This window comes from Onychostruthus taczanowskii, unplaced genomic scaffold (assembly GCF_017590055.1).
Source record: "Onychostruthus taczanowskii isolate IOZ18803 unplaced genomic scaffold, ASM1759005v1 scaffold151, whole genome shotgun sequence".
NCBI lineage: Eukaryota > Metazoa > Chordata > Aves > Passeriformes > Passeridae > Onychostruthus > Onychostruthus taczanowskii.
The window spans coordinates 561,653-585,084 of record NW_024498697.1 but is presented as its reverse complement, the minus strand read 5'-3'; the positions used below and the strand labels follow the sequence as shown (position 1 = coordinate 585,084).

At 47.2% G+C, this 23,432-nt stretch overlaps 1 protein-coding gene across 1 annotated transcript in view; it reads right to left on the bottom strand.

The window, feature by feature from the left end:
- MYO1D (myosin ID) overlaps positions 1-23,198 on the bottom strand; it is a 154,832-nt gene extending 131,634 nt beyond the window's left edge. Inside the window, exon 1 of the mRNA XM_041398991.1 lies at positions 23,015-23,198. Within this exon, the coding sequence (XP_041254925.1) occupies positions 23,015-23,109 (95 nt within the window). The 5' untranslated portion in view covers positions 23,110-23,198. The remainder of the gene's footprint in view (positions 1-23,014) is intronic.
- Between the last annotated feature and the right edge of the window lie 234 nt (positions 23,199-23,432).

Below are 23,432 nucleotides of genomic sequence, written 5' to 3'. Positions count from 1 at the left end.
TGCAAGCACTGAGTGGAAGCCCCAGGACCCAGGGTCAGCCTGTCCACATAAAGAACCCACCTGTGCACCCAGCCAGCAAGGAGAGATCACCATTTCCCCTCTCCCACCCAGTGCTGCTTCACTGGGCATAGGCCTTAAATTCTTTCTCCTTCCCTTGTTTTGGTGGGGATATGGGGAGGGAGCAGAAGTAGGGAGAAAAGGAAGGGTGGGGGAGAGGAGATAACAGACATTAGTTCAGGTTTGGGAGTTTGCTTCCACTTTTAGTTTATTAATTCAGACTTAATTTACCGTCCTCCACAAACCACTCGTAACTGTACACCCCATTAACCGTCTCCATTTCTTCTCATTTACCCTGTATTAAATACAGAGACACAAACCTGTTTATAGTTATTATTGCAAAACCTGTATGTGTCTTATGAAGTCATGCCATCATTTCCTCCACTTTTTTGACTCCTCCTACAGCATCCAGGCACCTCATGCAGCTCCCTGAGCTGGTGCCTGGTGTCACAGAGTTCCTGCGGTGTCCTCTCATCACCCTCTGCGCTGATCCGTGACCCTGCCATTCACAGCCCATTACTCAGCTGGAAATGAATGGCTCAGCGTTCTGCATAATTGGGTTGCATCCACTGGGATCCAGCATCTTCGGCAGGGCACCACCTCCCCCGCCGGGCACCGCTGATGTTGTGAACCTTGTTTTTACAAAAGCTGCCTCAGCTTCGTGAGCGCTGCAGGAGGTTCCTGTTCCCCCCACAAGCCCAGTGTCCTCAGCAGCACCTGCCCAGCAGAGGTTTCAGCAGCCACTGCCCAGCACCTGCAGCAGTCCTGGACAGGGATGTGTTGGAGAGCTCTGTTCACAGTCCCAGAGCTCTCCAACACCAACGCTCTGCTCCCACAGGGTACCTGTGTAGGCCAGGTTACATCTCTCCCTGAGCAGCCCTGCAGGCCAAAGCTGGTTTACTAAACCACTGTCAGGACCCTGCATTCCCAGCTGCCAGCCCTGCCCCTGGCTCACCAGCCACAACTCTTCCCTGGGACACCTGCATTCAGGCAGCTGAAGTTGTGGGGCTGATTTATCAACTGCACTGACCAGGTTTCCACTGACTGGATAAAGAGATTTTAACACCAGGATCTCCTGTACAGTGCCCACACGGGAGAAGTGGGGATCACCTCCTGACAGATCCCTGCCGCTTCTTCCCCAGGGTTCCCACTCAGGGAATATGGTGGCAAAAGGCCAAAACCTCCCTGCACAGAGCCCCCTCAGCTCTACAGCCTCACAACGCGGAGCTCCACAGGCTGAGGAAGCAGCATGGGCACATTCTCCACCCCTGGGCTGCTGTGCCCTGCCAGGACCCAGCTGCCTCTGAATGGAGCTCATGTGTGCCTTTATCAGTGCTGTGGTTAATCTGCAACCAGATCACCCTCTCCAGAGCAGCTGAGGATCAAATGTACAGGAAATAAACCAGATATTACTACAACTAAACATTAACTTGCTGCTGCTGGACTATCTTGTTTAATTTAAGCCCCTCATCTTCGTCAGTAAGTCAGGAAAGAAGAGGATGCTGACACCCAGGTAGGAGAATGTAAAGCACTATTTCATTTTCAAACAGTGTAACGACACACACAACATAAACCATCACGTCCATGAACCAGGGGGACCTGCAGAAATCTGGGATCCTTTTTGATCAGTTATTGCCTCCTCACATACTGATCACCACTTCCAAATGAGGGCAGGACTCATACCCCTGGTTCAGCTGGGTGGGTTTGGATTCTTTTGCTCCTAAAGTCCTTCCTGATCACATGTTTGAACCCTGTTTCCAAAGAGACCTGGGAGAACAGGTACCTAGATGCTCTGGTATGAGCAGCAAGGTGACGCTGCCCTGGCTGTGCAGTATTTGTGCCTCCAAAGGTATCAGACAGTGCTTCCTTCTGCTGCCGGCAGCCTCCGTAGGGAAAACCCCCCAGTGCTGGGACAGCACGTCATAAAACACTGACCAGCTGCTGAGACACAAGCCAGCACACAGCATATGGCACGTGCAGAAACTGCACTGAGTGCAGGACTGCTTAGTTAAACACAGCCTCCTGCTGCACTTCCCCCACGGCATCGATTGTTTGGAAATGTGTAATTACAGGCAAAGGGCACGTGGGAGGTTTGCATCACAGGCTGGTCAGATATAAGCAGTGTAGAACAAAACAAAGGGATCAGGATTTTAAAAGCTTCCAAACTACAGCACCACATTGGCTAAGCAGTGGGGCCCGTTTTCAAATTACAGCTTGTTGGGTGATAATTACATCAACACCACTGCAATTACTGAGGCTGTGATTGTCCCAATTTGATCACAACAGCAGTGTGCTCTGCAGCTCAATGTTATTACACAGGTTCTGCAACTGGAAAAGTGACCTCAAGAAATAATCCAAAATTCACAAGGGACCAACGCCTCACAGTCGAGCTGAAAGGACTGTCAAAACATCTAACCAGACTAAAGAACCGTTATTAAAGCAATGGTATCAACCCAGTAACCTACATTAGCAGATTGGAGCCCTTTACAAGCCATTGCTCATTCATAATAGCACTTTTATTGCTGCTTCTTGAACCCTGAATTGGTTCGTGGCCCCCTCATGTTCCTGCCTCTCCCTCACATTGTACCCAAGCTTAATTAGAAGGAAAAGGAAAAAATAAAAGAAAAAAAGAGGGAAAATGGTTAGAGACAACTGTCTTCACACCAAAGCTGACAGCAATGAAGAGAGAAGTCCAGCTAGGCCATGATTGTAGCCACAGTCTGGCAGAATTTGGGCAGCTGTCTGTGCTGGTGCTCCGATCATGAAGCCATGGTTTGTACCCACCCCAGCAGAGGGAACCAGCGGCCCTCTGAAGGCACAGGAAGGGCAGTTTGGGAGCACCAGGACAGTTTATTTATCAGCTGTGACACAGGGTCGGCCAGGCCAGCAAGAGGCATTTCTGGCAGCACCACTCGCTCTGGGATCAAGGTATTATTTCAGCTATTGACAGATCATTCAGAGAGGCATCCAAACAAGGGCCTGTTCCAAACAGAGAGGTCTGACATGGCAGCAGGACACAAGGTGCTGGCATTCCCAGGCAGATCTGCAATTACAGCAGTGCCTCCCTCACAGCTGGCACTCACAGAATCAGCAAAAACTAGGACGTTAAGAGCACAAGCATCCTGTATACATCTGAAAGAAATGAAGACAATAAAAATAGCTGTAAACCAGGTTCAGCAACTTGTGACCACAAAACCCTACAGCAGAAAGACCTGCACCTTCCTCCACTGCAAAATAAGTGTCAGGCTGGTACCTTCAGTAAATGCATGTGATTTTGAAAATTAACCCCTCAGCCACTTTGGCCAAGGTGGTCTGTCAGCAGTCACTGGCTTCGTTCATCCCTTCAGCACCTGATAAATCAGTAGTAAATAAATGACAAGCATTTAGACCACATAATACTAATCTGAGCTTCCCCAAGATGAGAACCCATGCCACATCCCAGAGTCATGAAAGCTTTAGACAGGAAAAAGACTTTAAAGTGAGTTAATTCCTGCACTGCCGGTAACATTCCCTGCTTTGTCTTAGTGAAGCTTCAAACATTCACACAGGTATTAAACTGGAATGCAGGACTGTTCTTAGCTGTAAGGACAGAGGGATCTTTGTGCCAGAGCATCCCCCAGGATAACTCCTGCCAGGAGAGCCAGGGAGGAAGGTGCAGGAGCAGGAGGGGCTGTCTGAGAGGAGCTGCAGGGAGGGCAGCACTGAGCCCCAGGACTATCCCTGTTCACTGCTATGGATGTGAACGCTGGAGAAGTTAGAGGAAACCACAGTTTATGCTCAACACAGTAGTGAAACATCATGAGAACAGTGCATCTAAATCATAAAATGGCACAAGAGGAGGAAAAGGAAGTGAGTTTCCAAAACAGGATTAGACTCTGAAGTGAAACTCCGAGTTGCACTGACAAGCACAGGCCAAAGCTCCTGATAAAATCAAGCTCCTGCCAAGCTCTGCTGTCCCAGAATTCCATGTTTGAGGGAGAGGGACAGAATGACCCGAGAGGGACCTGCCTCCTCCAGAGCCTAAGTGGGGCACCATTCCTGTGTCCCCTGTCACTGTGCTCAGGGTGTCCCTGCTCTGCCCCACACAGCTCCTCAGCCCAAGAGCTGCTGCTGCCACCTCTGACAGCAGCCCAGTTTGGAGTACTGGTTGTGTGAACTCTTGGATGACACGCAAGACAATTTACTACCAGCAAACAAACACTGAAAATTCTGATTCTATCTCAGCCTTCCCCCCCACAATAATATCCAATAGCTCAAGGATTCCCTAAATGGAAATGCAACTAATACAAGGCTTAAAGGTCATCTCAAAGGAAAGCTGTGTGTGACAGAACATGGCCTGTCGATTCCACACACATTATTCCAGAGTGCTTTGACTGACTCCATCTAGGGCAAAGGAAAAAAAAAAAAAAAAAAAAAAAAAAAAAAAAAAAAAAAACAAACAAGGAAAATGAACAAGCTGGTTAAAAGGAATTTAAGGAGGTTCCTAACAATTCTTTTCAATATCAGGAAAACAGATTTAAAAACACCTCAGCTGTGGCTACTGTGCCAGCAGAACCAGAGTGCTTGATTCTCTGGACACAGCTCCGGTGAGATCCAGACAAAAAGGGTGGCAAAGCCACCCAAGACATTCCCCAGGGGCTGCTCTGGAGTCAGCCCTGGCTGTGGCATCTCTTGGAGCATGTCCAGAGAAGAAGAGTTGCATGGGAGTTACTAGCTGCAGACACAAAGCCCTTCAGAAAACATGAAAAGAAGGTTTTCCTGGTTGTTTTCTGATTTCCCTGTTTGCACTGAGGACAGTCACAGGCACCTGGAGGGGAACAGGATACAGGCACCAAGGAGCCAGAGCCTTTCTGGCCACACCTCACCTGTGTCACTTGGAATGGTGCAGCCACAACACAGTCCACAGCCAGCTTTACACTGTTCCCTTGCTGAAATCACTACTTTGAGGCCAAATAATTATATCTTACATAATGTGGCCACTAGCCAAACTAACAAAAGCTTTCTGAGGAAATCAACATGACTGAAATTAGACTTGCCTTAAGATTTTAAGTAAACTGAATGAACTCTTAAGCCATGGCAGTCTCTGGGCTGTGTCAGACTTGTGTTGTGCCTTCAGACCCTATTAAAAAGCAAGGAATAGTGTCTGCCAGCTGGTTCTCTGCACTAGGAGCTGCAGTCACCATGTGCAACCATAAAATGTGACTTGGAAAATTATGTACAGATGGGCCTAAAAGTTTAGCATTTATAAGTTCTCTTGATAGCCTGCATTTGCTATAGATAAAAGCAAATCACAATCTTTTCACAAATGTCCTTGGCTTGAATTACTCAGAAAACTACCTTAGAGTCAACATCAATTCAGCACAAGAGCAGTGACGAGCTGAAGCACAGACAGGCCAAAAGGAAATCAAACTACTCAGGAAAATGGAATTACATCCTGCCAGACTAACAGCTCGTCTGTGTGCAGAGAGATTGACTGTCTCAAATCTGTGCTGCTGAGTTTTTTAAAGGCAAACACCAGCTCAGGGTTTTCAGTGGGGTGCAGCTCCTGCCTGCTGATGCCTTTGCTTTAGCACAGGGTTGGAGGCAAACAACACCCGGTACCACTCCTGCTGGTAAGGAGATAATTAATTGAAGAATTAATAACCATATAACCACAGCCAGTGCAGGCCACAGACATCTCAAGCAATAGCAACATGATAGAAACAGCCATTTTTAGTCCTATCTACTCACTGCAATCTGAAAGAGAGGCTGAAAGTTTTCTAGAGCATAAAAATTTATGTTTGGGTATGTACTTTCTGCCCTGAACAGAGCCTCAGTAAAATAAACAAACTTCCGTGAAATTTATGGATACACCAACAAAACTCATGTTGGCCAGCAAGGAGATTAAAAAAGAAAAATTCCAGCAAACTATTCCTCAAGTCAAAACTAAATTCCAATTTAAAATATACAGAAAAAAAGGCTGAGAATTTGGAGCTTTTGAATAAAAAATAATTCACATATTGAGTGTTATTAAAATTTTCAGAGTAATCAGTTCTTCCTTATCACTGGTTTACCAAGGATCTTTTAAAGGTGGGTTACTGTCTCACTAAATCTAAAACCCAACCTTAATCCATGGCACTCCTAAAGAACTCTCTCAGGTGAACCCAGTTACCTATTCACCTTCAGAAAGACTGTAACAAGAATATTTGAAATATTTGGTCTGGCAGGCTGATACACGACCTCATCCTGCCCAGTCTCCCAGAGGAGATCTGGGATTATCTGCAGTGCCAGCTCAGAAGGCTTGGAAAGACAAAGCTGAGCACTCGGCTGTGGCTGTCACCACATCCCCACGGGCAGGAGCGCTGCATTCTCTGGGGCGACAAGCAAGGGCACTGCTGCTGTTCAGTGAGGGTCTGAAAAAATGTCACCCCATATTCTGACCTGGGTGGGAATCACGGCACAAAGATGTGTCAAAAGGAGAATTCACTGCAGCGGTAAAAGTTTGAGACTGGAGAAAGCGTAAGGGCAAACAAAATGTGATCTGGGCGCTCCAGAGCAACACTCCCTCCGTGGCAGCAGGGACTTTCTCAGTCTCCACCTGCCAAAAGAAATTTGCTGCCATTTAAGGTTGTTAGATGTTTCCCCGATTAATCACTGCCGCGGAGCTGTGTCCCGGGGCCGGTTCTCCTGCAGGACGTTATACAACCGAGCCGGCCCTGCCAGCGCCGGGGAAGGGCAGCGGCAGGAGCCGCAGCTTCCAAGGGGGGAGCGAAGCTCAGTCCCCGGGCTGATCGCTCCTCCCTCCCCGGGCCACCACCACCGCACGCCAGGGCAGCAGGACCGCCGGGCAGGTGGGACCCTAGAAACGCTTCCCTGTCCAGGGAATCGTTCCTGTTTCGACAGAAGGAATTTAAATCGGGAGCAATGAACCCAGTTAGGTCACCCTGTTGCTGCAACCCTGAGGGGGCACTAAAGCATCGATAACAATCTCCTTTTAGGAAGTAATATCTGTAAATATTAGGAAGTAACTCTGTAAATTTGGGGTGGGGGGTGGAATTAAAGCAAAAGAAGCACTGTAACCAGGACAATTTCATCCTGGGAAATGCATAGCTCACACTTTTGTTTCGATCCAAGTGTGTAACTTCACCCACAGAATCCATGAGGGGAAACAACTGTCTTCCATTTAACCTGTCATTTATTTCAAAAGGAATTCCATAAACACCCGTGATAGTGATGCAGACATGGCAAAGCAACTGCTCCTGTCTCCTGTTTAAAAAGGACCAGAGGCCAGTGGACAAAGATGTCAGCAACAAAATGCTGGAGAGCAGCAAAGAATGGGAAAGTGTGTCCTGATAAAAAAAAAAAAAAAAAAAAAAAAAAAAAAAAAAAAATTGCAGCAACAAATCTTTTCAAGATTCCAGTTGTGTGAAATTCATCACAGCAGTATTTGACAGCTGCCACCCCAGGCCCAACTGCAAATGCTGCTACACAAGATGAAGTTTCTACAAGAAGATCTTGCTTTGGGTAAGGCATGAGGAACTTTGCCCCCCCTCTGTCTCTCATCTTCAGCAGATGTCACTCTCAGAGGAGGTGACAGTGCTAATCAGCTGGGGGCAGCAGACCGCCCTGATCAGACAAGTTCTGCTCTCTGGGGAATCCACACCGCACAGATTCCAGACTGGGAGCGTTTCCCCCTTCCCTCAGGCCCATCCCGTCAGCTCCACTGCTCCTGTGAAATGCAGCTACCATCAGTTTACCGCCCACAACCAGCTCCGTGCTGCAGCTGAGGTTTTGCAAGGCGAAACTCTCACTGGAGTGGAGATAAGCCGGCACTATCTAGGAAATTAGCACTCATTATCCACCGGGACTCCCACGGGCTGCTGCCAGCAGGAGCCCGAGATCTACAGAAACGAGCCAGGAGGCAGAGCACTGTCAGCAACAACAGTGCTGCTTTCTCAAAGGTGACCTTGGGCAATTTCCACTCCCAGTTACAAAACCAAGGCGGACTGGAGGGCAGGGGAGCAGCAAAACCATGAATGGAAGATTTTGTTGCTCTTTGGTGGAGAAATGGGGGAACAAATGCCTCCATAGAGGCTACCAGAGAAAGTTCACTGACTACTAGAAACAATATTCAGTAGGCCAAATAACACACACTGGAATGGCCTGGCTTATTTTTGCTATAGGTGGCAAACATGAGTCACCTTTGGAGGAAATCCCGAAGTGCTCCCCTACCACAGCCGGATCTGTGCACAGAAAACAAGGAACTAAGTTCATTACCAAAAAAAGCCACCTTCACGTTGCCACTGGTGTTGGCCAAATTTGCCAGGGAGTTAATTTCCAGCTGGGAAATGTTAAAGCAAATGTTGATTAAGATCACAGGATGGTTGTATTTGGAATTAGAGGAACAAAGCACCTAAAGTATCATCACAAGTGTGATCTAACAAATGAGTCTTCATGAGATCCCATGATATATTTGGTAAGAAAGCAAGTCACAGCGAGACAAGATAATATCCACTTAATAGGAAGTGTTTTTTATTGCTATTTTAACCTCTCCATGATGCAATTTAATGCAAATCTAACAAGAAAGAGAGGCCAGTTACACTATGCAAATGTGAAACCCTCAAAGCAAATGAGCTGCAAACACTGCAGAGGCATCCAGAAGCACCAGAAAGTGATTCATCCTGAGCATAATTCCAGAATGGAACAGCACAGCAAGGACTGGCACTGGGGTAAAACTGTTGGGTCTCTGTGGCTCCCAGAGGAGCTGGCTGAGAGCAGGGCCCTTCAGCCCTCCAAGGCTGAACTGAGAGAATCATGCTGGAAAGGAAACTCTAACACAATTAACATTAACATAGCCTGGGGAAGGGAAGGTTGTGTGGAGACCTCACAGCACCTTCCAGTGACAGAAGGGGCTACTGGGAAGCTGGACAGAGACTCTTTGTCATGAACTGCAGCCAAGGACAAGGCAGAATGGGTACAAATTGAAAAAAGAGAAGTTCAGATTAGATATTAGGAAGAAATTTTTTTATTTGAGGATAATGAGACACTGGAACAGGTTGCCCAGGGAGGTTGTGGATGCCCCAGCTCTGGAAATGTTCAAGGCCAGGCTGGATGAGGCCTTGGGCAACCTGGTCTAGTGGGAGGTGTTCCTGCCCATCGTGGGACTAAATAACCCCTTCCAACCCCATAACATTCTATGATAAAACAGCTCAGAAAAGGTGTCCATTGAGACCTTCTGTAAGCTCTCCAATGGGACAGGCAGGAGAAGGGAGGGGATCAGTGGGAATTGAATGCTGACCCCAGGCCAGCAGGACCCCCAGTGTCACCTTGTGCCACCAGTTCCCACCCTGGAAGGCACTTGTGGATCTTAAGCATCCTTTTTCCAGCCAAATCAGTTCCCAGTCATTAACACCAGCACCCAAAAGCACCTAAGGGCAGGGACATCCTCCTGAAACCCCTCAGTTCTTGTGTGACAATACAGTTCCTGTGAAAGGCAATTCTGACATTCCCCACTCCATTAAAATCCATCTGCTGCCATTACTTTTTCAATGTTCATTCAAAATTTCTGTGAGACTGAAAACTACTCCACTTTTCCCCTCTGAGTTAAAGATGCAATTTCAAAGTCAAAATCCTTGGTGTGAAAACTCCATGGTAGGAGAAGTTAATCCCAGACAACCCAAGGGGACAGTGGCAGCAGCAGCAACACTGAGAAGGGATGGAAAAACAAGTCTGAGAAATAGATTTCATCACTTGTGGTTTATTCCACGTGTATTATAATAACTATTGTTTTTTCTTAAAGTACACGCTGTTGGAGTAAAAAGAATACAACTATCCTCACCCTTATTATGGGGTTTTTAGCTTTCATCACTGTGAAGTTGGAAACAACCACAGAATATCTGAAAGGTTTAAACATCAGAGAGCAGAATAAAACCAGTGAATGCTTGCACTTGCCAGTGCTGCTCCCTCACACTGCTCCTCCCTGTCCTCACGGATAAATGGATGGTTTGTAGCTGATATGGGATAGGATGTTTTTTCAAGCTGCTTTCTCCCCCAATGAAAAAAAGAAACTATTTGGCACTTATAGCAGTGGAGGGTACAAAGAGTATCAAAACCCAGGTCAAAACACAAAGAAATCTCTGTCTTCAGTGATACAAACTTTTAGTTTGCAAAATATCCATTGCACTCTGTTACTGAGGGAACTAATCAAAGGCTCCCACTCTCCATGTGACACCCAGGGAGGACCAGATGCGTGGGCACAATTGGGCAATTTTCCTACACAGCAAATTATTTGGGATCTGGCCATTAGTGCTATCAGTTTCCACATCGAGTACCTGACTGGGATAAACAGAGGCTGCTCCTTTGTCTTAAACAAGGCCAGCCAGTACATCTATATATGAAAGGTAGGAGGTGGGGATATTTTCCCCTGAAAGCTTTCCCAGATTGGTTCTGGGGCTTACCCTGCTCATCAAGACATGAGAAAACCTGGCACTTGAGGAGAAACATCCTTTTGTCACAGCACAAGGGATGGGAAGGTGCTGTGGAAATTACTGCCAGCATAAGATTTATGTCACATAACCAGGGACAGGTAAAGAGGAGCCTTCAAACAAGGCAGCAAAGGTGTCTTGATAAAAACCCCAACAAATATCTGACTAGTTAACTGTTTGAGCTTTCTACATCCCCTGTACAACATAAACCTGACACTGACCAAGCCAGTCTTTCTGTAAGAACCTGTTCACTTATCCCTCCTGTGATTTATTGTGGTTTAAGTGCACATTAACAAATGTAACCCTAGCAAATGATTATTTTCATTTGGTCAAGGTGCCACAGAATGTCTTCAAAATCCACCAAGTTTACTGCATTTAATTTCTGTTATTCTTTTCTAGGTGAAAGGACAATATGGGAAAAGGCAGAAGGTTAAAATGTATCAGATGGAGTAGAACATTTTGAAATATTATGTCCCAATTTTACAGTTTCCATGATTCAGCTACAAAGTTTGCAACACAACACATTTTTGTATGTCCACTAGAACAAGTGATTTGTCCACGTGCACTGGACGTGCTCACTAACTTTGATAAACAGCCTCTCAGGAAAGCAGCTGAGCAGCCAATTACCAATCAGTTACAGACAGATCTCCTAGGAAAAGACCAAGATTGACACAAGTTTTCTCCCTAAATTCAGTAGCAACACATCAGAGCCTGCGGTGTGAGAGCAGAGCCCCAAACCCACATTATCCCCTCAGAGCAGCTCTGGGAACAGTGAACATCTTCCTGCTCCAATGGTTCCTCCAGAGAGCAGCAGGTGCCACCTTGGCTCCTCCATGAGAGCATCCAAGATCCAGAAACCCAGAGGAAAAGCAGGACAGAAACCATCAGGCATTCTTTAGGTTTATGAAAGATTTGAGATTTGAGGTTTCCTGCATGGCAGGACATGATACACATGGCATCTTTTAGGAGATGGGTGTCTCCCATCACTCTTTCCTGGCTTTACCACTCCTGCCAGCCAGCTGGAGCCTGGCACTGCTCCTCAGGGCACAAGCACTCGGATCCAAACCCATGGTTCCAGCATTCCAGGTGACAGCCTGGCACCAGCTCCCCACACTGCCTGCAGGGACGCAGGGACAGCACCAAAAATCAAACTAGGCAGTCAAGATATTTGGTGAAAAACAAGACTTGTTTTGACAATAAGCAGCCCCTCTTTAAGTCTCCAAAAATGTAAGTCCTTAACAGAAAACATGTTTTCTATTGACTGATTGGGAAAATGAAGCCAAATATTCCCAATCATTTCAAAATTGTTTAGGTTTCCTTCAGTTTCCTACCAAGCCCAGCTCTCAGGGTTTTCGTACCAGCTTTAGAAGCTTTACACTTCACAAGGATCTGCTTTTCCCTGGCGTTTCCTCAGAGGGGTTTAAGTTCCATAACCAACATGGATTCAGAGAACCAGCTGCCAGACACTGGAGAGGTCTAGCTCAGGAATGTCTGCATCCTTGAAAGCCAGGATGCAGCATGGCCCAAAAAACAAGAACAAAGACAAGATTTCCATTGTTTGTTTTGCTGGAGACACAAATGCTACATTTATCGGGGACATAAGGGAAAGGGATACTCCTGGTTCTATCCCAGCACTGCAGCACAGGCGTTGCTCACGTTGTCCTCACCTGGAACAGGTCAGAAACCACGCAAATCAAAGCTCCTTTCTGACTGCGACACAGGCAGACTCAAAAAAGGAAATGCTGATTATCAAGCAGCACTGTCCACAAACTCAAACATCCAACCTCAGGCTTATTTTAGAAAGGCTCCCTGGTAATTTGCCTGTGCTTTTGAAAAGCAAGGAATATGTTTTGAATTATAAGAGGTTACAGGGACATTTTTGCGGTAAATTTGGACTTTCATTTGCAAAAAAAACCCTCAGTGCTACAGAGATCCTTTCGGAAATAACATTTTTTTGTCATTGCTAAGCACTTTTCAACAAAGTTTAACAGCTACTGTTCCAAGGAGGTGTTTACATCCAGCTTTAAAAGAATCCTAGGGTTCTTCTGGAAGCACAAGGAAAAGCAGCACAGTGTCCTTCTGACAGTCTGAGAAGCCAGCAAGGGAGGACACTCTCTGCAGGGTGCAGGGGCAACAATTTTTCTAAGCAAGTTCCCTTGAAGACTGCAGTGCTCCAGCTCTGCTGTTTTAGGATTCTTCTGGGGCCTAAAATGTATTTACAGCTCTTTGAGCCTGTTTTCATTCGCTCCCCTGGTTTTTACACCCAGGATCAAGAAGCAACAGCACACAAAGACGCTGGTATTAAGGAGCAGTGGAAGACACCATTTCCCACCTCGGAAGTTTATAAACTCCATATCCAGTTCCTTTATAAACACTGCAGGGGAGGGGAGGCCTTCCAGGAACCATAGCTGGAGTTTTCTTTTGAAGGTGAAATTTACTTAATCATTCATTCTTGTAAAATAATCTATTTAGCTGCAGTGTAGCAACCTGAACAACAGCAAAAGTTTTAGTGTAAACATCTCAGAGATGTGATGTGGAGAATGAAAGCTTCATTGTGCCCTTGATGGCCATGGTGTGAAGGCTTTCATAGCCACTGTGGTTTTTACCCCTCCAAATGCCATGGAGGAGCTCTCCCCAAAGAAAGCCGTGCTGTTCCTACAGTGGGAAAGGGGATTTTTTGTTTCAGTTTGTTTTTCTTTGCTATTCACGGTGAGACAGCCTTTGCTGCCATCCAGTAGCTGTTAAAAGGTGGGTTCTCATTCATGCCCGGCTGTTGAGCTCGCTGGGCTGGATGCTGCAGGGAAGTGCTGCAGTTCCCTTCAGCTCCCCTGCTGTGAGTTCGTCCTGGGCACAAGAACAAACCCCAGGGCAATGAAGAAGGCACTGATGCTGTAATGGGAGACAGATACTGAAAGGGAACCTTTTCCGAAAGTTTCAGCTGGTGCCTCAAAGCATAATTCATTTAATGAGTAGCCACGCATGCCTGCTCTCCATCAGAATGGGACAGAAAACCTCCAGAATAAAGGGATTTATTCCAAGGCTGTCAGAACTTCCAGTGAAACACGGCTTGAGTTGGCTTGATATGAATAAAGATGCAGGGACTAGGGCAAAAATCCTTTGTGTCTGGAGATGGAGTTAAGCCCACCTCCCCAAACAGCACATCCAGCCCCAGCAGCACATCACACCCTACATATTGCAGAGTCCTGCCATAAATCTCATTTCCATTTCCCAGGAAGATGTAACGAGCCTTCAGGCTTCCCAAGTTAAGTTACATCAACCTTAAACAGGAACATATCAAGATACTCTGATCAGATAATTTTCTACCCGAACAACCTCAAGCAGGATAACATCGGGGCAGGCTCTGTCCAGACCCAAGAGAAAAAGAATTCCAACAGGCTGGGATCCAGCGTGGAGCCAGGAAACAACTTGAGCAGATGAACACAATAATCAGTGATTGCAGCACTCCCAACCTCCTGCCATGGCACACTTTGTGTGGGCTCCATAAATTACACATGGAAGGAGGAGGGAGGCAGTGTCTTTGGTGGAAGTTATTTGGTGTTTCTTGCATGACAAAAGGAGCAACTGCAGGAAAAGCACAGGAATGCTGGTCAGAAAGTTCTCAGATGGACATGGCACAGATCAGTCCTGCTGGAGAAACTGATAAACACAGGAAGGAGATAAGCTGTGTTCTGAGGTGGAACAGGAGGGAGGCAAGGAGATGGGTGAAGGAGATAGAACTGAGAGCAAAAGCAATCTTTGTAGATAACTCTGAACAAGCTCTGTGGGAAAGGGGGTTTGTCAAGGCACAAGAGAAGAATGAGCACAAAAATCTGTGAGGTAACTCCGGGCAAGACTGGGCTCTGTGTACGGCTCAGGCTTGGGCCCGACACACCGCAGGGGAATACCAACACCTGACTTGGGATGCAAAGGCCTAGAAAGGGCCGAGTCCAAGAGTGCAGGTGGAACAAGCGAACGGCTCTCCAGGGAGCTCACTCGCCCCAGCCCCAGAAAATTCCAGCTGACAGTCAGGTAATTCTGGGAATATCAGCCCAAGATCAGAGATGACACTGGGGAGCTGAAGGGACATCAACAGCAAGGGGGAAAGCTGGGCAGAGGTGCTCAGCTGCACACAGAAGGTACTAAAGGAGGAGAGAGGAGTCACCCATGACGAGCAGGAGGACACTGCAGATACAGAAATACGGGAAGTCTGCAGGAGAAAGGAAGGTCAGGTGGGGCAACACTTCTTGGAGGGACAGAGGGAGTCAATGCCTGACATGACAGAGTAGAGCAAAAAACATCCAAGGTTGAGAAATTACACCATGGCTGCCCAGGGACATGGAACTGCTTTAATGCCCATTTTCACCCAATGGTACATTTTTCTGGAAATAAAGCTGTGGATTAGACCCACCCCAACAGTCACACAGAAACTGCTCTCTGAAGTGCTGCGGGCAAGAGGCAGCCATAGGGCAGGTCACTGCCAACTCTGAAACCCAGAAGGGAAGGTCAGCAGCAGCCAGGAAACACGGGCTGCAAAATGCTTCAGCAGAACAGGACAGAACTGATGAACAAATATTCCAGCACTGCTCAAGGAGAAATTTTGAAGTGTGGACAGAAAAATGCTCAGAAACTGCTGGGGGCAGAATGGAAAATACCACCACCACCAAGAATTAGAGCAAGAGCAGGCTTGTTATGCCCCAGTCAGTTCTGCTACTGAGCCTGAGAAGTTGAGCCCTGCAAGACCATCAGTGATGATAGGGTTGAGTGGTCTGGCTTATCAGTAACAACTGTTTTACTTAACAGGTCTTTCCAAGACATCCCCCTGCTCCTACCTCAGCTGGGCCCTGACAGGAGAGTATCTGCTGTCCATCTAAACCACCACCCAAAGGAACTGCTCTGGGTGTTGCTGCCACACACAACTCAGAGACCAGAAAAACCTCATTCCTAGCCAAAGACAGAAGTTATCTCAGGAACAGTTTAATGGCTTAGATTTGAAGAAAAATTAAGTATTTTCTAAACTGTTAAGTCTGTCTAATGCCTCTTTTTCACTCCCAAAGACGGAACAGCCTCACAGCCAGGCTGTTTTTTCAGAACTTGAAAATATCACAACTGAACACTTTTACACCTGGAATAATACAGGAACATCAGCATGTGACAGCAGCATTGGGAGCGGAGACCTCATCACATCTCACCAAAAAAGCCCTTAAAGAAACAAATCTTTACAAATTGTATTTTTATTTCTGATAACTGGAAATGAGCATTTGCCACCAGGGGACACAGAGCTCGCCTATTTCACACTTACAGGCAAAACTATGTGCAGACATCTGTTTTCTCCTCCCCTTCTCAGAATTCCTTAATTCCATAAAAAGATGCAATCATGACCCAGAGATGTAGAGGGAGATGATGTAACTCCAAATACCTCGTGAGGTCTGTATCTTTAAAGGAATTCAAGTAAATATCACTAAGTTCAGTGGTGTCAAAGCCTGCTCAGCCAGAAGAAATGCAAAGAGTGAAAGAAATGCAAGAGCTCAGTGAGTGTTAGGTCAGTAAAGCACCTGAAGAGGCAGATTTTTGAACAGAAGTCAATGCAAAGGACTCTTGACTAAAGGAGGCCATGAGACTTGTTAGAAGTATTAGCAAATATTTACTGTAGGAGTTTAGCAGATCTTGGAGTCAACCTTCAGCTGGTGAAACTCAGCAGGTGATGACAAATCACTTCAATTAAGATGATGCAAGTTACACAAGCCACCTCGAACATGGGGTAGCCAAAAACCAGAAGAGGATTCCACCTGACAGCATCCCAAACAGATGCACTACAACATTGAGGAGCTTCAGGATCCACAGCACTTCATCAGAATCTACAAAATTACTGCAGAGTAAGGATGAAAGCCAAAAGGCTGCTGAGGAATTCCTAAATTACCAGCTGATTTTTGTAGATCTACTTGGTGTAAACAGCAGGAAAAGAGACTTTAAAAAAAATGCAAGAAGGAGCATTTTCTACTGAGCTAATTCCCCATAGTTCTGGTTACTTCTCTGATTCTGTCAGGTTTTTGTTTCACACCTGATACCATGTGCCATGGATGTCCCTCTCCAAGCTGCTGCTTCCTACCCACAACTAAATGTTGTTACCTGTGCTCTGGCAAGGACCAGAGGCAGCTGGAGGCAGGACCAGCAGCTCTGGGCCACAGCATCAGCAGCCTCCGAGTTTAGAACTACAAGGCACCCTGAAAGACTGATCTCATTCATAAATCTGACCACGTATATTATTCAACACCCACGTGCTAAAATTATTAAACACTCCCCCACCCAGCTGCTACAAAAAGACTCCTGTAAAACTTCCATCTAAGGAGGCTTTCATCAGGCAGGGAGGGCAGATGTGCTAAGGAGGGTCCAGTGAAACCACATAAACTCAGCACATATGGAGGCAAAACAAACCCCAGGCTGGACACCACCTCATTCAAAGCCTGCTTCATGGGAATTCCAGCCAGGAATCCTGGAGCACACCTGCAGCAGCTCCAGGTGTCCATGGGCTGAGAGTCCTTGTGGAGTCAGAAGCTGGCCTGGATTCTCCCTTTGCTGCTCGTCAGGTCGGGATTTGCTTTTTAAGTGAGATCGATGGCCTCTTCCATCTCTGAGGATCAGGCTGGCCCCTGGCCAAGCTCGTAAGTCAAATTTTGATGGACTAAGGGGAATTTTCATTCCATTCATTCCAAACTGTGACACGAGACAGCTTCTGCAGGTTGAGCAACTCTGAGGAAGCCAAGAAGGGCTGATGAGACTCAACTGCTGCTGGCCTGAGCAGAGGAAGGAGTGTCCTGCAGCACCCGGAGGAAGGTGCCCCTCTCCAGGGAGAAAGCAGCCTCTTCCAGGAGCTCTTTAACCCAACCCCACATGAACAATTCAAATATTCATAGCTATTTAGAATGAGGAAATTAAAATGGCTTAAAGGCATGAAAAGCTTGTTTATGAAGCATGAATATTTCATTAGCAAAAACACAAATGAAACCAAGCATTCACATAATATTTCCTCTGCTGGGATTAAATATAGTTTATTACCTCATGGGAAACCAAACCTCTCCCACCACAATTTCAACCCCAAATACGAATGTTTAAGATGGTGCTCAAAAGATAAGGAAGTCAGTGTAAAAATATCAGTGTAATACAGACAGCACCTTTCACTCCAAAACTGCAGCTGAGGTTCATCAAGGGAAGAACAGAAGGGTGTGGTACCGAGCAAGAACAAATGGGACCCACAGCTGGGCTAAGAATTGTTCCTAATGGATCACAGGGACACCCATTTCCTGAAGACGGGGACAAATTAAACCGTTTGTTCAACCCCCCATCTTGTGCTTCCTTTTCCAGACCTGAAAAAGGAAAGAAAAACAACCCAACCTGCAGGTCTAGGGGACACTGAGTGGCAGAACAGGAGTTTGGCCTTTCAGAACATAAAATACTTCCCTGGAAGTGTCCTAGGCCAGGGACTTGAAGAACCTGCACCAGTGGAAGGGACATGGGGGTGGAACTGGATGAACTTTAGAGTCCCTTCCAACCCCAACTATTCTGTGATTTTAGGATCCTAAAGAATGACCTCAACTCACCACATCATCCAGAAAAACAATGGGGATTTTTTGACAGAGGCCCAAAAGGTACAACCTCCACACAACAACCTCAAGAAAAGCCCTTTGAGATATCCCTCTGCAGCACTTAAAGCCCAATTCCCCATTCAGTTTGCTCCAACCTTTTTCTAGGGCTCCAGCCCACATCTCAGCCTTGCCTGTAAAGCAAACACTTCCCTCAGCACCAAGTACTTTCAGCACATTCTCAGGAGAACCAGATTTTCAATATAGATTCTTGATGCCAAAACTATTAATAATCATAGCAAATATTATCCATGTTTCAAATGGCCCTGCAATAAATACAGACCTAGACCTGTTATCTTAATCTGAAAATGCTGGGGTTTGTAAGATAGTTGAGAAACATTACAAAAACCACTTTTGTGTGTTTTCAAGTGAACACAGAGCTGTGTTTTTATGAAATGCTGCTTTAAGAAGCCAGAAGTCAACACGTGAACAGGGAGACAACTGCAAGGACTATTAACCCATAGATCTGTGTACCACTCCAGGCTCAGGTGGGCTGGGATGACCAGGAACTGAGTAGCAAGTACAGCCTTCCACAGCTGGTTTCATGCTGGAAGCAGTTAAAAGAAGAGGAAAACAACCCCAAATTCATTTTACAATCATTACACATCACCAGGTGCTCTCACTGTCTTCCTTTCACACATCCTTGAATTCTTTAATAACAGTGACACACATCTATTGTGTTCCAGGGGGGATTTGCACAAGAATTATGAAAAATGAGCAACTCGCTAGAAATCAGTAGAGGATGAGTCAGGTAGCACCTGCTCACAATGCAGATGTGGGAACACAAACACCACGAGCACACAGCTCACATCAAACCGCCCCAAACTCTGCCCTGGTGCTGCCCTGGAACTGTCTCTCTTCCCTGCACTTCCATGTGGTTTCTCACTCCCAGTGTTCAGGGGTGCTGGGTTTGCCCCAGCTGGGTCCCCACAGGATCCTATTGCCTGGCACAGAGCGGGTGGGTCACATCTGACTGTCACATCTGACTGTCCTGGCACACACCTGAGACCCTGGGAGGAGGAACTGCTCTGCAGTGACTCCCAAAGGCTTCACAAAGGCTGCACAACAGATAATTCAAGAACTCCCTCTTGGCGTTCCACAGATCCCATTTTTAATGCTCTGAAGTTTGATCTGTTTGTCAAGGCAAATGCAAGCTGGGCAGAACAGTGAGCGGTCTTTGCAGTGCAATACAAGAAATCACCTGATAAACCAGAATATTTCATAATTCTGAAAAATAGACTTCTTTCCAAGGAAGTAAATTTAAAATGGTAACTTTTACTACTTGAAATTTTCAATATGGCATGAAGAAAATGAGGTGGTGCAGTTTCTTGCTTCTCTTACTCAATAGTTTCATCTACACCACAATTTCTGCAAAAGCTGAGCAGCTCTGGCCAGCCCAACATTCCCTTTCCACAAGCACCATCTCAGTCCACCTGCCGTGGAATAGCCATGGTCATGTTAGGTCAACAGCAGTGAAATAGAGTTTTACCAAGTTTCCAGAGCATTCTCCCACCACTTACAGGTAACACTTGACTACAGATAAATACCTGCCTGCCAGTGGCAGGACCTGAATGTTGCTAGACACAAAAAGATTCCCTATTTTAAGGAGTACTTCAATTAATCTGATGTCCTGGGACTGGAATTACCAATTATTGCTGCAGCAGTGCAGAGATAAGTAGGCACTCACTGAAGGGATGATGGGCAATTGCTGACACACAAACCACTCAAATACAGCTGTTTTAATAATTCTGATTTATGAGCGTTCCAGAAACAATTGTCTGTTACAGTTTTGGAGGTTACTATAAAGAAACAAAGCTACTGAGTTCACACAGACCATTCCCATAGTCCTGCTTTTCTTTTTAAAAAATTATTCTGATGACTAAGAATCACAACCAGACACTGGGATGAAGGACACTCAGGACTAAGGAATTCAAGGACAGAATGACTTTTATTTACAATAAAATGTAACACGCAGTGACTGCTGAGTGTCCAAAGAAACATTCATTAAGTAGCTGTAAGACACAGCCACAAAAAGGTACTGATACAGTGATATCCCTGCTGAATCACTACTCAAACCTACAAATAACTGGGCATGAGCACTGGGGCTGGGAAATGAGGTAGTAAATTCACACTGCATCCACCCACCTACCCAGGCACGCTCATCCAGCTCATGTCAACACCACTGAATTCCAATACTACACTAATGAAAAGTGCATCTTCACCATTCCTTTTTTTCCCACTAGAGACATCCTTGGGGAAATATCCTTGCATGCACCGAAACTGGTATGATTTCAATTCCACCCACATCTGGGCTCACTTGGGAACTAAATCCAGCACAGCCCGTCTTGGGTCAGCCAGTGACCCTGAACAAAAATAGCTCTGGCAAAAGCTGGATTTATGGACTAGGGTGGAGCCCATCCAAGTGTAAACTGAACAAACCCGCCACGGGCACTCAGTGACGGAGGAGCAGCAACTCCTTCCCCCTGCTCAGCACAGAGGGGACTCTGCCATCGCCACAGTGACACAAGCCTCGAGCGGGTCCCGAGCTGGGTCTCACACAGCTTCCCATGTCAGCACCAAGAGTCAGCTGCCCTCCCCAGAGCAGGAAAACGCGAGCAGCAGGAGTTGCCCGAGTGCTGTAAAGCACTGGCAGCTCAGGGTCACCGGGCAGCGCCCAACACCGGCCCTGAAAGGCCACACTTCTGGGAAATTCACATCAGCTTTCCCAAATGTCCAGTGCAGACAGGCCTGGAGGCAGGGGATGACAGCACCAAGGTTAGAAAAATTAACAATATCAATCAGCTTGTTCTGCTCACAGCACAGACACCAGATGACCCTGAAGCTCAGGCAGAACTCACAGCCAGGTGAGAAGAACTCAAGTCTGAACTGTTGTCAGAGGATAAGCCTGGGTTTGGGCAGGTTTGAGTGCCAGTGACCAAGGCACTGCAGTTAAACAGGGTCTCCAAGGTATTTCAGACACAGCAGGGATGTCCTGGAAACACCCTCAGGCACCATCAGCAACAGCTCAGAGAAAAAAATAAACAAAGTTGCACACTTATTGTAAGGATCCGGGACTGCCGGCTTGTTCTTATCCCTTCATTCAAAAGTAGCAAAGTCTGTCCCTGCAAGGCACCTCTCAGTGTAAAGGCAACCAACATGCTATGTTGATTTTTAACTTATAAATCCATTTCCAATACTTCATTTAGATTTCTAGTACACATTAACCAAAGAATAAAACCCCAAAAACAAACCATGACACACATGTTTCCTGCTAATTACAAAGATATTGCATGCAAGCCCTTTCTTATACAATTACAATGCCATGGAGTGTACAAATGAGAAATAAATTTAAACTTTTAGACGCACTGCAAAATTAATTTAAATCTGAAATTATGTTCAAAGCTCAACCGTTCTCATTATGATTTTCTTATATTCAAACACAAACGCCCTCTCTGCTCCAACAGAAAAACAAAATATAAAAGGAAAAAAGCACGAAGTGTGCTGCTTGTTATTACACCGCACAGCATCTGAGCCCTCACCCTGCAGCATCTCAGGCACAGGGATAACTGTGTAGCACAGAAATTCCCAGGCACTTAGTGGCTGAAGCAGCCAGATCTCAAAATCTACAGACTTCATCCAGAAGAGGCAACACAATTGTGTGAAAAAGCTTAATATTCTCCTTCCTCAATAGTCTGAAGCCTGCTGAGGGAGCTTAGCCCACTTCCCATCTACTGCCACTCTCAGGTGCTTCCAACAACACCAGGGGCCTGACAAGTGACTGATTCCAATACCCATCAGAACACAAGTGGCAGGACAATGACAGGAGCAGGCAGGAAAACCTGAGCAGAACAGGAGAGGGACACAAGCCAGCAAGTCACATCTTTATCCCAAAGGCTTCTCTTTGGCAATTATCAAATCCTTGCACAAGCAGGGGCATAAGAGTTTATCAGGAGGAGCTCCCATGAATGTTTTATAACGGAAAGTGAAAAGCAGCCGCAGACTTAGGGTCCCCTGGCTGTCCTCTATCAGTGCTGCCCAGGATTTACTTGTGCTTGAAAGGGAACAGGCAGGAAAATGTGTATCTTCCCAGCACCCACCTCGTCTACAAGGGAAATAAAACCATAAAGATCATGAAATGTTAGCACAGCAAATCAACACCAGCGAGTGGCTGCAATGCCCCCATGAGATGGAGCAACCTTGGACTTAGTGACTTTTATTGCTCTTTTTCTTTCTCTCCAAAGCAACTTTGCAGAATGTCAGCACAGGCGAGAAAACCCAGCAGAGAGGAGTGGGACAGGCTGCCCAGAGCAGCTGTGGCTGCCCCTGGATCCCTGGCAGTGCCCAAGGCCAGGCTGGACGAGGCTTGGAGCCACCTGGGACAGTGGAAGATGCCCTTGCCATGGCAGGGGTGGCTCTGGGTGGGCTTTAAGGTCTCTTCCCAGCCCAACCCACCCTGTGTTTCTGTGTTATAGGGGAAGATCAACAAGATAGTGTTTAAAAGTAAAGTCCTTAAGGTCCCTTCGCTCCTAAACCATTCCATGGTCCCGTGAGGGAGGTGGGCACTGAGGCAGGTGGCTCGGAGGGAGATTCTCCAGAGGGGGGACTGAGAGCCCCCGCAGCCCCCAGGGCTTGGGGCACCCTGAGCACCCTCATCTTTACTCGGCTCTTCCATTTCATAGGAAAATCCACACTTTCGTGCGGGTTTGCTCAGTCAGGGAGGGGCAGCAGGCGGAGGAGGCTCAGGGAGGGTTTCGGTTCGCTCACCCCCCTCACACTCCATCCCAAGCGGGCCGTGTGTGAGGGGAAGACCCGCCGAGCCCCGGGGCGGTGGGGCCGCGCCGCCCGCCCCTCACTCACCGCAGCCGGAGGTTCGCCATGAACTCGGGCATGGTGACGGCGTCCATCAGCACGAAGTCGGCTTTGCCGAACTCCAAACTCTCCTGCTCTGCCATGGCGGCCACTGGGACGGCCGGGACCGGGATGGGGGCCGAGCTAGGAGCGGGACCGGGACGGGACCAGGCTCGGGATCGCTCCCGCCGCTCCCCGGGCGGGGGGTGTGGGGGTGTCACCTGCGGCGGGGCGGGGCCGGGGCCGTGAGGCGGCTCCGCGCGGCGCCCCCTGGCGGCCGCAGCGGGCACGGCGCTGCCGGAGCGGGGCGGGCCGGGAGCGCTCCCTGGCGGAGAGAGCCGCGCACTGCAGGCGGGGATCGATGGACGGCTGGGACCGGGATCACCGGGAAAGGAACGGGCACCGGGAGCTCCGGGATGGGCCGTGT